The sequence below is a fragment of the Varanus komodoensis genome, unplaced genomic scaffold (genome assembly GCF_004798865.1).
Source record: "Varanus komodoensis strain SLA01 unplaced genomic scaffold, ASM479886v1 scaffold14_1, whole genome shotgun sequence".
NCBI lineage: Eukaryota > Metazoa > Chordata > Lepidosauria > Squamata > Varanidae > Varanus > Varanus komodoensis.
In genome coordinates this window covers 26237131-26254121 of record NW_025335438.1, presented here as the reverse complement: position 1 = coordinate 26254121, position 16991 = coordinate 26237131, and the positions used below count along the sequence as shown (strand labels likewise).

Sequence of the window (16991 nt, the reverse complement as noted above, 5' to 3'; positions counted from 1 at the left end):
TAGTTACTGAAATAAGCAAGTGTCATTTTACTATTTCAGTGTTAGTCTTTATAGAAGTATTATTTGTTTTTAGTTTGCTAAAATTTGTTTTTAGTTGTACAGGGAAAAAGCTTGTGCTATCTGATAAAACCATTAAATGCTTTAAGGACAGTGATTTGTATTTTAAAATAAAAATCATATCACTAAACACCCTGTCCATATAAAAATTAAAATATTAAGGGAGTTGTTAGTAGAAATATGAAATGTGCTATTTAAATATTCACACAAATGACAGATTAAATAAGATATATCTGACATCAGTATTTGTGCTTTTTAGGGAGTACTGTTCCGAACTCATATTCCTAAATGTTTAATAGACCATATGCCTAGTTTAGAAGACCTGAATAAACCTAGGTTGACTGAGTTGAAAAGACAAGACAAACTTTGAAAAGCAATGAGAACCAAAATGATGGTAAAAGAGAAGGTCATGCTAGTAGCAAGCTGTTGTAGTAATAGGCTTGATACACAGAGTGCCATATGGCACAAGCTTCAAATAAGTAGCTTGTTAGCTGCCATTTTAATCTAAGATTCTTTTTTCTGTCAGATTTCTCACCAATTTCTCTCATTTGCTAGATCTGGTTATTGGCACTCTGTGAAGCAAAATGTGTAATCTTTTGGCATCTGAACATTTGACAGCAATCTTCTATGTATTTCAGGACAACAAAGTTCAAAGCAAGTTATACCAAAGATAACCAAGTTATACCCTTGGTTACAAATTACAAATTCTTATTTTATTTGTTCTTCTCAACCTGAAACCAGGGCAAAAATCTCTCTTGGTGAAACACCAAGAGACATTTTAATTGAAAAGACAAATATACCCTGGTAGTTAAAAAGTATTAATTAATTTCTCCTGAAATATTTCAGTTTTAAAAAATCGGTGCCTTTTTCCATAGTACTATTGGCACATATGTCCTTTTTTCCCATCAAACAAACAGGAAGTTTACATATACTCAGTATATGTAAGTACAGGAAGGAGCAAAAACAATCAAGAAATATATCTAGCTGTCAGGGAAACAAAGGTTTTGGTTGTTTTATTCCTTTTAAGTTTGAAATATAACTCTTGTGGGGGTCTCAAGTAAATAAGTAATTTAAAGGAAAGTAGCAGGTGAAGAGCCATAGCTCAGTGACAGAACACATGCTTTGTATATAAAATATCCTCTGTCCAGTCCCTGACACCTCCAGGAAAAAAGACCTGTTTGAAACCACGAGGAGCTGCCTCTAGCTAGTGCAGACAAAATGAATGGACCAATAATGTAGTGATGTAGCTTCCTAAGCAGGCACAGGAGACAGCACTTTTCGGGCAAAGTTAAGGCTAGAAAACATCAGAGATCCATTGGATATGTTCTTATCTATCACTTCCTTCTGATAATTTGTACATCTTGTTTTTCATGTCACCACCATTTTAATTTTCTTCCAAACATTGTTACTACTTAAACATCTATATGTTCAATGGAGAGGCAACAGTATTAAGTCCACTGATCTTATTCTGCTACTTCATGTGTCCACTATGTCATTCCCTACTCCTGCACATTCAGTAGACGCTAAAAATGTTTCCTAACCAAGTAACTTAAGGTCTGTACAAGTATCTAGAAATCATGGTTTCTAGAGCTGACGGTTTCTGATCTTATATTCAGCCTTTTCTCACTTGCTGAATACATGGAAGTCAAGCTAAGGCCAATGGACACCGTCCTACTCTATCTCCACATGTGCAATCACCACAAGATGGCAAGATGATAATGTGAAAGTAGGGTTCCAGTCCAATATGCAGATCAATCTTATGATTGTCTTCTTGGGCAGAGCTGCAGCCAAAAGGAACCTTGACTTTCCTAGTGCTTTGGAATAAGAGCACTGCTGATGCAGAAAGTTGGATTCTGCAGGTTGTCATTCACAAGCAGACTCCTTACAATTATTATATTTACTCATTAGCAGTTTAAGAAGTGTATGTCTACCATGCAATCAGTTCAAAATCGAGTTATTGAATTCAAATGTTCAAGAGTAGTATAACTCTGAGTACCAGAGGCTGGAGACAAACAGGGCTATCACCATGATAACTTGCTTGGAAATTCCCCAGGGAATTTGACTAGCCAGTGTTGGAGATGGAAAACTGGACTAGATGGACTTCAGTTTTGAAGGCAGTTCTTAAAGATAATGGGTTTTTGCCGTTGTTCATGCTATCAAGTTAACTCCTACTCATGGCAATGGTAGCAATAAATGCTGTCCAAAATTCCCTTGATAGGCCTAGTTACCTCTTGTAAACTCAAGGCTGTGATTCCTTTATGGAATCAATCCACCTCATATTTGGTCTCCCTCTCCCTCTTCTTCTGTCTTCAGCTTTCTGTAGCATTATTTTTATCTTCATAAAAATTTGCATGCTAGTAAGGCATGGTTTACTTGGAGTACTGAAAGACTTCCCAGTTTGTTTGTTTGTTTGTTTGTTTATTTATTTATTTATTAAAACATTTTTATGCTGCCCCATTCGCCCAAGCCTCGGGGCGGCTTACAAAACTGTAGGCTTACAGTTAACCCTACGTTGGTATTGAAATGGTGTGCCTGGGAGTATTTAGGAATTGGGAAGATGGACAAGAAATGGCAGAAAAGGTATAGAGGTTGTGCAGGTGTATATGTGAAGTTTGTTAGTTTCATAGGGCATAGAAAACTCAAAAAGGACAAAAAAGAAGGCATCTGAATACTGTACTATATTATGAAATGGTGTGGATTCTGCGCGACTCAAGCCAGAGGCTTTGCAGAGAAGGGGATCACTCTCCTATATTATCTAATTATTGAAGAAGGAGAAGAAGAAAGGACATAATAATAATTGAGAAATGTTTTACTTGGTAAGTGGTTCTCAGGGGTTTAGTTGACTCCTGTGTGGTCTTTCCACTGGCAAGTCAACATATTTTATTCAAGCAGGCCTTTGGAAGGTAAACTGATCTGTTTGCTGTTTTATTCTGTTACTTTTTAATTATGATTTAAATTTATTTTATGATAGTTTTAACCACATTCCTAATATAAGTTTTTAGTTCTTATAAGATTCTAATATCTTGTGTCTTGTTAAAGGGGGATTGTCATCTATGGCAGTTAGCAGGAACACTTGGGATATCCACCTGAGGAAAATGAGTATGGCATCTTTCAGTAGCAGAATAAGATGTTAATTAAATTATGTTCAGCTTGTCATCTTCCCTACTGATGCTGCAAAGTCTTACTTGGGTTGAAGTTCTTTCAGCAGAGAGGCCTATTTGTAGGAGAGGCAGTAGATTATATCTTCAGACTAAACTGTTTAGAAATGCAAAGTAAGCAGTGTTGCAAGGCTTATCCTTGTTTGAAGTTAAAATGTTTTTGGTAGGAATGTTTAGCTGTATTTTTTTTAGGAAGGAAGAAAATAAACCTTTACATAAACAGCAATCACTTTCAGTTGTTTCATGTTATTACGACAGAAGTATTTGTGTAGTTTTGTTCGACTTAAAATGATTACATGTTAATTAGCTTGATACAATGTTAGCTGAAGTATTAACAATTTCTGAAGCTGCTAATAGTGATTTTAGGGAATGAGCCAGTTCAAACTACACCATTTTCAGATTTGTGAGTTAAGAAGTTGAAATAAATGGTATTCCCATTGAGATGAATGGTATTCAAATAAGCTTAATGTTTTGGCTTTATTGTGTTTAGAATTACATGCAAGTCTGAATTACTACTAGCTCATCACTGATACCATCTATTTATATTTATTGAATGGGAATATATAAAATTATACATAGGGTGAATGAGTGGATATGAAATCCCCAGCCCGCCACTTCCATAGTATTGGAAAATTGGCTCTTAAACTATGGACCACGTGATGTAGTGATAGCCACCTAATTGGATAGGATTTAAAGACAGTGATACAAATTCATGGAGGATAATGCATTAGTTAATTAAGTTATGAACACTGGATTGTTTTAACTGGTTGTTATTATGTGCAAATCCAGAACCACAGGTTATTCATAAATTATTTCACCTGGCTGCAGAAGTGGTGGACAAGTGCTGTAAAAACAAAATAGCCATTCTACATGTTAGTATTACAGTACCACATAGGCATTGGGTTACAGGGGAATAGAGGAAAGTATCAAGCAACACAGCAACTAGGAAAACTGGAAAAAAAACCCTGCACATTGCACAATTCTCTGGCAGACAAATCGGATAAATGCTGGGTAAGGCAAGAACCCATACTCTGGGTTGTCACTATGTGTAAATGAGGTTACAAAGACAGAGAGAGATGGATAAACTCAGTTGACTTCATTTCTTGAATCTACTTGGGGAATGACATGAGTGCATGTACTTCAAACGTTACCACTGTCTGCAGTCCAGTTACGATTAGAATACTGCATTGTTTAAATACTAGACAGTGCTAGGAAACAAAGTTGAAGTTCAAGGAAAAGAAGAGTGGAGGCATTGATGAGGAAGGAAGTATGTTGGCAGCTTGGCTGAATGGAAGTGGTTGAGCACATGAGTTGAATTCAGGTTTAGTCCTTGCATCTTCAGGTCGGGCTGGGAAAGATCTATGCCTGACACCCTTGAAAAACCCTGCCAGATCAATTGTCTGAGTTGTCATCATACCAAATCATACCTATATTCATATGAGTTTTTCTCAAATTAATGGGCAACACACATAGTTCAGAACAGAGGAGATAACAGAGCCCTATAACTTGCCAAGTTCTCTTGCCAGTGTTAGAATCCCTATTAAACTTGTTTGTTTTTGAAGGTCCTCCACAAGCTGATATAAACAAGCCACTTTCCTGGGTTTATTTGGGAATCTGTTCTGAAAAGGGTACCTCATAATTCCTAGACTCCTGAGTACCTTCAGCTCATTTCTTTATCAGCTCATTTCAAACCTGCTGCCACATTTGCCTCAGAGGGAAAGAGTCAAGAGCACAGAGAAGACCACTAATGATAACCCATACACTTTCCCAGGCATGTCACCTTTTTAACTACCATTTCATTGAAATTGCTGTGGTGCTTCAGTTTGAACAGCAGCATAGTCCAGCCAAAACAGAATTCCTATCAGAGTTCTGTGAAGCATCAAAGATAGAAAATTACAAAACAAGAAATGTCCCTAACTTCATTGGTGTTTTCCCTATTTAACCTTGAATGTGTTTCCAAGCTGGCCCTTTGTCTTCATCAAATGCTCCCAACACCCCAGCTGCAGTTTGAAATGCCTCTTTTTTTTTTTTTTTAAGAGGGCCAGTGGTACAGACAGATTCCTTAAGGAACTTTTCAATGACATTGAAAACTACATCAGTGAAAGGCAATCTAGCAGATTTAAACAAGAACAAAATGTGCTTTTCCAGAATGTTACTTTTATGGGGTTTTTTGCCACTGCTCATATTTCAGTCTTCATGTGTACACTGAGTAAAATCTTTGTTCATTCACCACTTTGTGTTTGCTGTAGTGAATGTTGTGTGCCAACATATTTAATCCTAAATCTCTTATCATCCCTTTAAATTTGTTTTCCAGACCATGGGGAATTCATATGCAGGGCAACTTAAATCAGCCCGTTTTGAAGAAGCCCTTCACAACTCAATTGAGGCCTCTCTAAGATGTAATAGTGTTGTACCTCGGCCCATCTTTTCCCAGCTTTATCTTGATTCTGATCAGCCACCAGTTTCGCCGGAAGGTAACCAAGCAAGTATGGCATATTTTAATTGCCCTTCTTATGTCAAACAAAGTGTTTGTGTACTTTAAAAAAAAATGTATTTCCGCTATCACTTACATGCAGGTATGTTGTCTTTGTATAATGTACTCTAGATGTGAAACCAAAAGTGGAAGAACTGGACAAAGAATTGATGCATTGTTACACCCAGAATGGAAGCTTGGATTTTTCTTCTAGCCAAACTACTAATGAAATGGAGGAAGATGAGGACGAGGAGGATATGTCTGATTCCAATAGTCCACCAATCCCGTACGCACAAAAACCTGCCCCAGAAGGGTCTTGCACTACTGATGGTTGGTTAACACCTTCCTTAACTAAAATTTAACTTCAGTTAAACTATTCCTTGTAAAAACATATATATATATATATATATATGACTTAGAATTGATACATGCTTTTGTTAACATTTTAACAATTTCTAGAAGGGTAACCCTTTTAGTCTGTTGCAGAAAAACTCATAAATAATCTTATTACACCTTAAAGATTAACAATGCAATCCTATAGTTGTCTACTCAGCAGTAAATTTCACTGAATTGAATTGTCCCCCCTCCCAAATAACTTGGTATAGGATATAAGCCTTTCATAATAATTTTGTTACTCTTCATGGTTAGCAACACCTTTGGTCTGTTAACGTACAAGACTGTGTGATCCTGTGCTTAGTTATACAGTTATAACCTTCATTCAGTCTGAGTGTCATCTGCTTGCATGTAAACTGGAGGTAAGATTGCAGTGTAAATCTGTCTACAATTTAAAGTTGGAAATAACATTAGAAACAGCTCGAAATGTTGTATTCCTTGAGGAAATTTTAGAAAGTGTGTAGGATAGAATCCAAAGTCTTATGTAAATAGTATTTTTTCCAGTCAGCCCCAATTGGTAGGATTTTACATTGGGGATTGTACACTAGGTATGCAAAGTTTTTCTTTATCCATATTAATTTTAGAAACAGATTCTACTGTTTTTAATAATGCAAAGCTAGTGAGGCAAAACATTTCTTTAAACTGCTCTAGACTATGGATAGTCCTATATATGTTGCAGTTGATAGGATTTAGAGACCAGTGACATCTGGGCAGCCACAGTTCCTCCACTCATGCATGAAACCTTGTTTCAAACTTTAGGAAGCAACCTCCGAAGTAAAACTGAAGCATTCAAGTGTATGAGGTGACAGAGAAAATGAAAGACGATAGTATATGTTCAGTCTAACAGTATTTGGGTTAAAGTTTTTCTTTAAAACAAAGTAACAACATTATTTAATAGACTACATTGCCTGCATTGTTGGATGTACCAGAGAGTGAACGTTTTCTACAAGATGTAGGAAACAACAGTAATTTCAAAGCTTCTACAGGCATTTTCATTCAGGCCTCAAAGAAGTCTTATAAAGGAGAGAACAAACAGTGATTAATCAAAAAAGATATTATGTGAACAGGAATCAGAATTATTAATATGAGCTGATGACTGGCAGGTTTTTGTTTTGCTTTTTAAGACAGAATAACATTTTTCTTTCTATGAAATGTTCTGGGTGGCACTGACCTTTGTGTCCTCCTTCTGCCACAGAACACTAAGTTATCTTCTGTAATAAATATAGTACCCTCCAGATATTTTCAACTGCAACTTTCAGGTTGGGAAGACTGCTACATGCACTAACCTGGAGACTTGTTTAGGATTGTGCTATAAATCACATTAGTTATGTTGTGATTACTGGTGTAAGCTACTGCAAGGCCTTTGAAGAAGTTCCTAAATAAATTACCTGATTCTGAATAAATAGTTTTCTATGTTAGCCATGGTCCAGATAGTATCTTATAGTCCAAGAATGGGTCCATACTGAAATGCAATAATGGACCATGTGATTTTGACCTATGACTTTACGTGCCTGCCAAAGTGGCTTCATTATGTGTGTTCAGGTATTACCTGGAACTTATGTGTATCTTCCTAAGTATCCAGCATGTACCATCAATTGGCCTTTCTCTTTTTCCTATTTTCTTGTTGAGTCTTGAGATTCTTAACATTGGATCCTTTCAGGAAATTATGATTTTGACTTGTATTTTAACAGTTAATAGATAATGAATAACAATGACAGTTAGGCATATTAAACCTTAAAATTAATACTTCTGAAAGTTTTCAGCAGCTAAACTTTGCACTCATCCTTTTCTCTCTTGTGCTCTCACTGGAAGTACAACTAATGTTTTTTAGATTAAAAAATGTTCTGTTTATTACTATTCCGCAAACAAGTGACAAAACTAATTAATTTTTATTTAAGATTTACTCATAAAAGTTATTGTAATACTTTAACTGCTGGAGAAATTAACTTAAATTCAAAATTAATATTAAAGTTAGAAAATGCTTTGAGAGAAATAGGATACAATAGTAATGATAAAAACATATTGACTGTTCTTACATTATGCTCGGAAAAGGATGTGAAAGTAGTTTTTTGAAAATACAGGTATGGAAATATGGGGGCAGGGGTTTGTTCAGATTTCTGGTTTTCATCCTGCAGCATCTTTGTTCAATTTCCATGGCCCTTGTAGTTAACAGTGCAATGGTTAGTGTGCTTCACTTTTGGAATATGTGTGAAGCACAGGTTACACTAGTCTTGCTGCTTGGTTTTAAGCTATTCATTTTTTTGCACTAGAAGAAATCAAACCTTAATTTCAGAGGCAATTAGGCAGCCAGGTACTTAATACCTGATCAGTTGCTGTGAAGTTACAAGTGGAAGTGACTGTGAACTGTGATGTAAATCTTGATAGGTAATTTCTTATGCAGATTCCTTATACTAAAGCAGCACAATAACAGGTCTGTACCCCACAAAGGAGATGTTAATTGTTACTGTTAAGAAAGGAGCAGCAGGATGGAGAGAGAGAGAGAGAGAGAGAGAGTCTTTTCTTTACACAACGTCAGTGCTTTTGTTTGTATTTTCACAGCTGTGTTGGCCAAACTGTTTTGTTTTAAGGAGTCCATTCTGCGTTTTTAAGTGAGAGATGGTTGTAGAATACAGATGCACTTGGTTGGCCTAAAAAACCTTGACATTTTGTGGGAGGACAGATGTATCTTACTGACTTTTAAACATATTTTGCAAGGGTTTTATCATTTTGCAAACCACTGGGTACTTTTAGAATGTCATTCAGTTGGTCATAATTAGCATCTGCCCCCATTGCAGCTTTGTTTGTTTATGAAATCAACTATTTTATAATATTTTACTGATCTCTAAAACTTTTTATCATAGTTTGGTAATTATAGTTTGAAAATTATAGTTACATTTGCAAAACACTTTGTGGATGAGTATTTGTACTCTTAAAGGATTTTAGTTCTCTACATTGAAGCCAAGTGTAGCATCTTAAAGTAAGATATTTGGACCTTTGAAACATGAAACATGCCATTTCATTAAGGATCACTTGAAAGCATTTATATCTTTGGTCTACACAAATTAAATGGGATAAGGCAGTACTCTATCTGTTGGAAACTGTTAAAAATAGAACTATAAACTCCACACTTCTTCGCCAAAGAAATGCTTCTTTGTGCAGTTACATATATATAAGTAGTTTCTGGCATCCACTTATATTGGACAAAGGGTAGTAAACATCTGCTGTAGATTACACTACTACCATTCCAGAGAAAGTTTGAAGCCTGATTCAAATCTCTCTGTCTTAAATTAGCACCCACAAACTTGTCCCATAAATGTCAATATGTCTAAAGCATGACTGATGTTTTCTAAATCAGAGCCAGTATTTCTGTAACAGATGTGTCAGGTATTAGAGAGTATCTAATTATATTTTCATATAGTTTAACTTTATGTAATTAAAACTATGTACAGTTAAAACTATCTAAAGAAGCTGCTTTGTCTAGATCTGAAACTATATGCTATATATATATATATATATATATATATGGATAGACCATCCCAAGACTTTAGTAGATAGCATATAAAAGCTTTAAATAAATAAATAATAATTTGAGCTATAAAAGCAAAGAATGCTATAGTGGTCCTTGAGAAAATAAAAAACCATGGTTAGAAAATACTTTTATTAGCGCCAACATATATTTTATATTATTTTGATTGGATCTAAATAATAAGAGTGTTGCCTTAACTGTGGATTTTGATGCAGTTTGAATTATTCTTGTTAAAACCCCTGGAATATGTTGATTCAGTTTTGAAAAGCAACAGGTACTTAAACTCCAAATAAAGATTTGTAGCACCAAAGCACTGGAAATAGAGGCTAATGGATGGCTCCTGGCATTACTATCTGCATTTGTTTGGAAGAAAATGCAGGATTTTCTACTTCAGAGAAGTTGATTTGCATCCCTTAATTATCTCTTGCTTTGAGCTAACACTGAAATCCCTGAACCAAAATGTTAAATTGTCTTTACTGAGACAATGGTGGAAGTGCAAACAAACTTTTGAGTTCCTCAGGAAGATACATTGTACTTTGCATTAAAACAACAACAGCTAATGGCTAATGTCAACTAAAACAACCAGGTTGCCCAGCAAAAGAATTGTTCAAAATCTAACTCTTAATTAAATGCTGTGCCTTTGATATTCTCTAAGTTTAAGTTGATTCCAAAGACCAGACTTAAACCTCAATTGCAGATAACAACATAAATAAAAAGATAATGAATTAAAAGTTTAAATGAATATGCACAAGCCACACTTTGATCCTTTTAACAATGCCTTGTTTTAAACAAATAAATAACTTTAGAATAATTTTTTTACTCCTTTCAATTTCTTCCTCCCTTATCTAAGCAAATGTCCTTACTAAGCAAGGGACCTATTCTAAGGATGTTGCAATGTATTGCAATAAATTCTTAACTGTGCTTAATTTACGACCAACAGTTTCAAATCTTACACTTTTCTCTTGTCTTAAGATAATAAGGGGGTGTAAGATTTATAAGGCAAAGGAATATCAGCTTCTTACTCCAAGAAAGTATTTAATACAAGCTTGGATAAAGGAGAAAGATGGAAATAGATCAGCTTCATCTTCTGGCCAGGAAGATGAAAAGCTGCCTTTAACTTTATACCATCCATATTAGTAACTGCAACATTATTGTTTTTATACATTATAACAATAAATTTGGTGATACGCTTCCCAAAAACAACTTGCAATTTTTCATTGTATGTGACACTTGAACTTGTGGGGAAAGCAGAAAATATGTACATATAATAAATGTAAAGTATGAAGATAGAATACATTTTTAAACTCTAGCATCACTGCAGTTCATACAAGTATGCAATAGATGGTTTGGGTACTTTTGTTTTTGTATTGGTGCCAATAATGTTCCCAATTGGAATATGCGAGCCATTAAGGCCATTTCTCAAATTCCCTTAATCTTCCATTTTTGTATTGATAGAACTTCTTATACATGGATCTAGATATGCTGTGCTCAAAAGTTAGAATTCACTCCTTTCTTCCTACCACAGACATACTGTGGAATAATGATGAGAGTAATTGAGACCTCCATGCTGCTTCCTTATCTCTTCTGGTATTTGTTTCCTTTATCTGTCATCTCTGCTGCCTCTGGCCATGGCCATGCTCTTATATACACCCAGAGGCAGCACTGGAGAGTGGCTTCCTAGAGCGGAAACCCTGAATCTTAAATTTGGAGCCCTAAATCCCTGGGAGGCCAACTGCCTCACTACCCAGCTGTTCAGGGTGCTCGCTGAAATAAAGGTACAGGGGCTCTATACTGATCTCTGTTGCATCTGATCCTTCTGGGTTGGGTGGCTCAAAACTGAGCCCTGGATCTTTTCAGTACGTATCACTGGCCCTGTACATACCAAAGCAGTAATCACCAATGGTTATCTCTGTTGTAATGCTTGATCTCAGAAAACCTTGATCTCAGAAAACCTGGCACACTCAGAGTGTATGTTTAATATTATAACAACCACTTTTCACATTTATCTATCTGCCTATTTTATTACATTTTAAAGATATTTACTCTCAATTCATCAAAAGCTTCTTCAAAGCAGCCTACAAGTCATAAAAACCTAAAGCAATAAACACTATGAGCAAAATATGCATATACACACTAGGAATCTCAATTCCCTACTCTAAAGAGGCTTGGTTTTCCTTGGAAATGATGATAATTACAAAGGGAAAGTCCCATTATATGAGTGGAATTCTGCTCAGTAATCTTACATTTAGACTGGTGTCCTCTCTTTATGACTTGCTTTCCTTGACGACCATGTATCCGCACAGGCACAGACTGGACCAATCTTGTGTACAGGGAATGTCTCACATCATAGCCCACCTGTCACTGATGCAAAAGGGACCTTTTCCTCTAGGCATTCACCTTCTAAGGAGTAAGAAAGCTCCTGACCAAGATGGTGTGCCAAACTGATGTGCACTTTCCTAGTCCATGATTGAAACCTATATATTGTATAAATTCTGAGAAACATTTTCAGCATTGATTTTTTAAAGTAGGAGCACTTTTACATTGGTTTCCTTTTTCACTGGTTTCAAGAAACATGTGATTTTAATAGTAAAACCTGAGCATGACTGTCATTCCCCTTGTTAGTAAATTGTGTATCCCATGTGAGTGTGCGCTAGATACCAAAACCAGACCCAGGTTTTGTGTAGGTTCTGGTAGACCTGTGGTATGCAAAGAAAAAGAAACTTAAAAAAACTCCTTACAGCTTCCTAACCCCATCCGCACCCCTGGATGCAAAACCTGTCTACCCCTAGGGTTCAGAATGCCTGCTCCCCACATTTTCATTCTGAAATTCTACTCCCCCCTCCCCCAAAAATGAAATACATCTGAGTTGTCTGGTTTTCCTTTTTTTTTTTTTTTTTAACCTCACAGGGTGTGTAGGAAATTTTGGGATTAAAATGGTGGTGTGTGTGGGGGGCGGGGTAGGAAACACTCTAATTTGGAAGTGTCATGTTGCTGAACTGAAATGGGGACTTGCAGGAGAGTTGGGGAGACAAACATGATTTAAGCAAGCTTAGTTTGCCCCGAGGCAGCAGAAGGGGCACACACAGGTACCAACTTTTAGATGTTCAAGGCTCTGTTTACCTTTTCATCTAGGGCTTAAGCCTGCTTCTTGTTTCCCCTCTACCTGGGACCTAAACTGTGGGGTGGATTTGTATTTGGACCTGGATTCCCAGCATGCTTCTCACATAATCCTTTTGAATAGTGATAAGCTGGTGGCACTGTGCAGTTTCAAGGACTATGCTCTGTGTGTGTGTGTGTGTTCACACTTGTGTGTGTTGGAGCACAAGTGCCCTTGAATCAATCCCCCTTCTCCTGCCCAGGACACTTGTAACAGCAACTGATTAACAGGATTCCTTTCAGCTCTGGCAGAGAAGTTGTAATAGCTGTCCTGAGAATCAGTTTCATGAAGCAAAGTGTGCATGGATACAGGAGACTTTGTGTCGCTGACACTTTCTCCAGTGTTGTGGATTCCGATGCATTGGTCTACAGTCCCCATCATCCGGAGCTAGCATGAGGGTGTGATCCAACACATCTGGAAGGCAAGCTTACCGGATCAGGATGACTCAGCATGGAAGCAGTTTACACACTCAGATGAACATATGATTTATTTGCTCCTATGGTTCCTGATCCATCTAGTGATACATATGTGGAAGTCTGCCTCTGTGTACAAATCTACTTAGTTAAATTGAGAAGAAGTGTTGGGGACAGACAGAGAAAAGTTAAAACAAAGTCCTTCTGTCCACCCCTCCCCCATTCCCTTCTCTGTGAATTATTTTCACAGCTTCCCAACAAAATATACAATAGAAGTGCATACCACAATATATAACTGCTAACTCCTTTCATTGAAGCAGCATGCTATGCTAACTCTTTTTCATATGGCCTCAGCTGTTTTATATATTACTAATTTATCTAGTGCCCTTTGTCCATGGACTTTAGAGGGCTTGATGAAATATTGAACTAGGACTGGCAGTTGTTTCATGAGATCTGTGTATGGAGGTGGGGGGGGGTATTTGATATAGAATGAACTGTACTTTCCTTAGTTGGGAAAACCATTAAATTACTCATATGTGTTTCATTGTGTATCATTTCTTTTCAGGCTTTTGTCAAGCAGGCAAAGATTTGCGGTTAATATCACTGTGCATGGAACAGATCGATATCCCAGCAGGCTTCCTGTTGGTGGGAGCCAAGTCTCCAAACCTTCCTGAGCACATCCTAGTCTGTGCTGTTGACAAGAGATTTTTGCCAGATGACCATGGAAAAAATGCACTTTTAGGTAAATGGGTTTTCATTAATTATCCCTCATGCTGTGCCAAACTTACCATGCTCAGAGTTTGAGTTCATGTTCTGTTAGGCAGGCCAGCCTTCCCCAACCCAGTGCCCTCCAGAGGCATTCTACTGCAGTTTCTAGTTTGAATTCATTTCTGACTAGAGTTCAAATCCAAGGCCAGAGAACACCGGATTAGGGAAAGTTGTGCTGGGACAATTCAGCACACAGATTTCTCACCATAATAGGCTGAACATATTTTAAAAACATTCTCTAACCAAAGCCTGAATCCTGTCTTTCAGTTTTACTATCATTGCAATCACAGGTATCCAGAGCCACACAGAGAGTGAATGGGATCTGGGGCAAATGTTGGCCTCTACTGCGACCTGTACATGGTTCGGCTGAGGTAGAGGCCAGTGCTAGGAGGGAGTGTTTCATAGGGGCACTTTGCTTTGGCTGTTCTCCCTTCTAAGCAGAGAGCCTGTGTTGGACTGAGGTCTTCTTATCTTGCACCTGTTCATCTAGGAGATTCATTGGGTGACTTTGGGCCAATCATTCACTGTCAGTCTAACCCACCTCACAAGATTGTTGTGAGAATAACATGGAGTGGAGGAGGGTTGTGTAAGGATTTCCTCACAAGAGGAAAGGAAGTGGGATATACTTATAATAGAAGAAGTAGCTGCTGCCACTGTCACAGCTGCTGTTCTCCTCCCCAGAATTTTCAAATTGTGAAAACTTGAGATAGATACCTATTAGCGGCATTCTTATATTTCATACTTGCAAGTAAGTTCCACTGAATTCAGTGTCTCACCCTTCCATAGAATTCTCTGCTTTTTTCATTGATCAATGGCCTTTTGTTTACAAGAGGATCCAGTAGCTATTTACTATTCATCTAGGGAAAATTAGCCATTACCACTGTAAGTGCTTCATCTCAATACTTCAGAATTCTTCACCCAGCTAGAAATATCACTTGATAACGACAATGAAGGTGAAAGTAACTTAATTGTACTCAGTGACCCAGGTCCCATGAGCTACTAGGGCTGCATGCAAGCAAGTTATCTGCTGCTCACTTGCTTTGTGTTTCCACTTTGATTTAGCAAACAACCCAGGAATGCTCTGTCCCTGATTTTCTTATTGTGATTCCCTTGCCCAGCAGCCTTGCTTGAGGTGAAACAAGCCAGTCTTAATCCAACAACAACCATGGATAAACATTCTGGATTGTATCTCCCTCAGCATCCTAGAGTTCCTGTTCAGAACATTGCAGCAAACAACTGGATTCAAGTCGGTTGTTATGTGTGAAGCAGGTTCAGGGTCTCTGGCCCTTTGTGACAGTACATAGCGGTTCAGTTTTTCCTATAGCCCATACAAAGAGCTAGTTCAGGCTTTGATTAATCTCTGCACAGGCACTCAGAAAGGGTAGCCAGGAAGAGCCACTTCTTAGCAGCCATGGTTTTTCCTTGTTGGGACAGAAGGTGAACTAGAGCCGGTCCCCCCCCCCCTTCTTGAATACCCCACATGAGTTTGGTCAAATGTATTGAACACTATCTTGGCAAAGTACTATGTACTCCCATGATTGATTTTTCCTAGCCTTAATGGCAAAGGCATGCAGTTTATATAGTACTCTTTTTTCTGGCAGTGAGAAGGGGTTTGGGTCTCCAGGTGCAGTTCAGAATTATCAGCTGCAACTATTGTTCCTTTTGTAGCTACTGTTTCTTTTGTAGAGCCAAAGTTGATTACCTGCTATGGCTGGCTCACATGTCACCAGGATTGATCTGTGGAATGCAAGGATGACTTGAATGGTTAACACAATTGTTCCTGATCACCTAGGAACAAAACTCCTAGCAAATGCAGTCAAATGCTGGTGTTTATCTATCTACAGTTACGGATATTCAGGAGCAATGAAGGCAGCAAAGAAACAATAACTCACTGCTTCTGATAAATCCTCTGTGTTACCCAGTGGAGCTTTTCAGGGTTGTCTAGGGCCTATTACATATCGGCCCTAAGGACAGTATGGATCCATGCAAGCCCTGCAATATTTCTGTTTCTATGCACTCAGCAGGAGAAATTCCTTGTATCAGCTAGGACTTAGACTCCCTAGCAGCAGGTGAATTGGGTGTCACAGCAGGAATCAGGTGAGATATCCAGGACACAGGTTTGTTCTGGTTTCTAGGATGAGTTTAACTTGGTACAGCTTGAGGATGTTGTCAAAGTGTTTACACAGGTTTGTGCAACCACTTCTGTATTGGATTGTTGCCTCTTTTTGCTTATAAAACTGGCAGGGAGGGACTGTTAGCAGGGTAGGGAGTTTACTCCTTGCAAGAAACATTTTTCTTAGGTGAGACTATTTCTGAAGAAACACTTCCTGGACTCAGAAAACCTTAATAATTTTAAGATTTAAAATGAGTTGCCAAGCAGCTTCAAATGCTCTTGATGAGATTGATTATCTAGATCCATTAAAGATAGACCTTAGCATGAAGACAGCCTTGGGTTTCCTGCATGATTATTCCCCTTAATAATTCAGCTTTTGATATCACTGAATGTAGTATCCTTCTGGATGATTTGTCTTCGTTGGGAATGGGTAGCACTGCATTGAAGTAGTTGCTTGCATGGTTGGGTCCAGAATGTGGTATGTGGAGAACATTGCTCAGCCTAATGGATTCTCCAGTAAGGTTCCATCAAGGTCAGTTTTGTCCTTCATGTTATTCAGCATCTGCATGGAACTGCTGAGTGAGGTCATCCAGAGTTGTAGACTGTATTTTAGACTGCTCTGCTTCTCATTTTCATCATCAATAGGTGAGGCTGTGGATATGCTGGTTTGGTATATGGCTGCAAAAGTGAACTGGATATGGGCTAATAAACTGAAACAGAGTCTAGGCAAGATTGAGATACTTTTAGTGGGTGTTCCTCTTACCAGATTCTTTTTTAAAATAGGATTATCTCCATCTGAAGGACCGTGTCTGTAGTTTGGAGGTTCTTCTGGAGCCATTGTTGTCACATGAGGCTCAGTGGCACAGAGTGCCTTCTGCCAATTTGAGCTGGTTGCCTAGCTATGCCTCTGCTTGGGCAGGGATAACCTGTCTT

General features: G+C 37.8%; 1 protein-coding gene across 9 annotated transcripts in view; it reads left to right on the top strand.

Moving 5' to 3' along the window:
• Nucleotides 1-16991, top strand: part of GREB1L (GREB1 like retinoic acid receptor coactivator) — a 209339-nt gene that overhangs the window by 109383 nt on the left and 82965 nt on the right. For 6 of the 9 annotated variants that reach the window (XM_044424231.1, XM_044424237.1, XM_044424236.1 and 3 more), the window contains 3 exons: nt 5530-5701; nt 5821-6018; nt 13743-13919. In XM_044424231.1, coding sequence (XP_044280166.1) covers nt 5533-5701; nt 5821-6018; nt 13743-13919 — 544 coding nt within the window. In that variant the 5' untranslated portion in view covers nt 5530-5532. Of the gene's footprint in view, nt 1-5529; nt 5702-5820; nt 6019-9712; nt 9725-13742; nt 13920-16991 lie in introns of those variants that run through there. The other 3 variants (XM_044424233.1, XM_044424238.1, XM_044424239.1) reach the window with 3 other exon arrangements.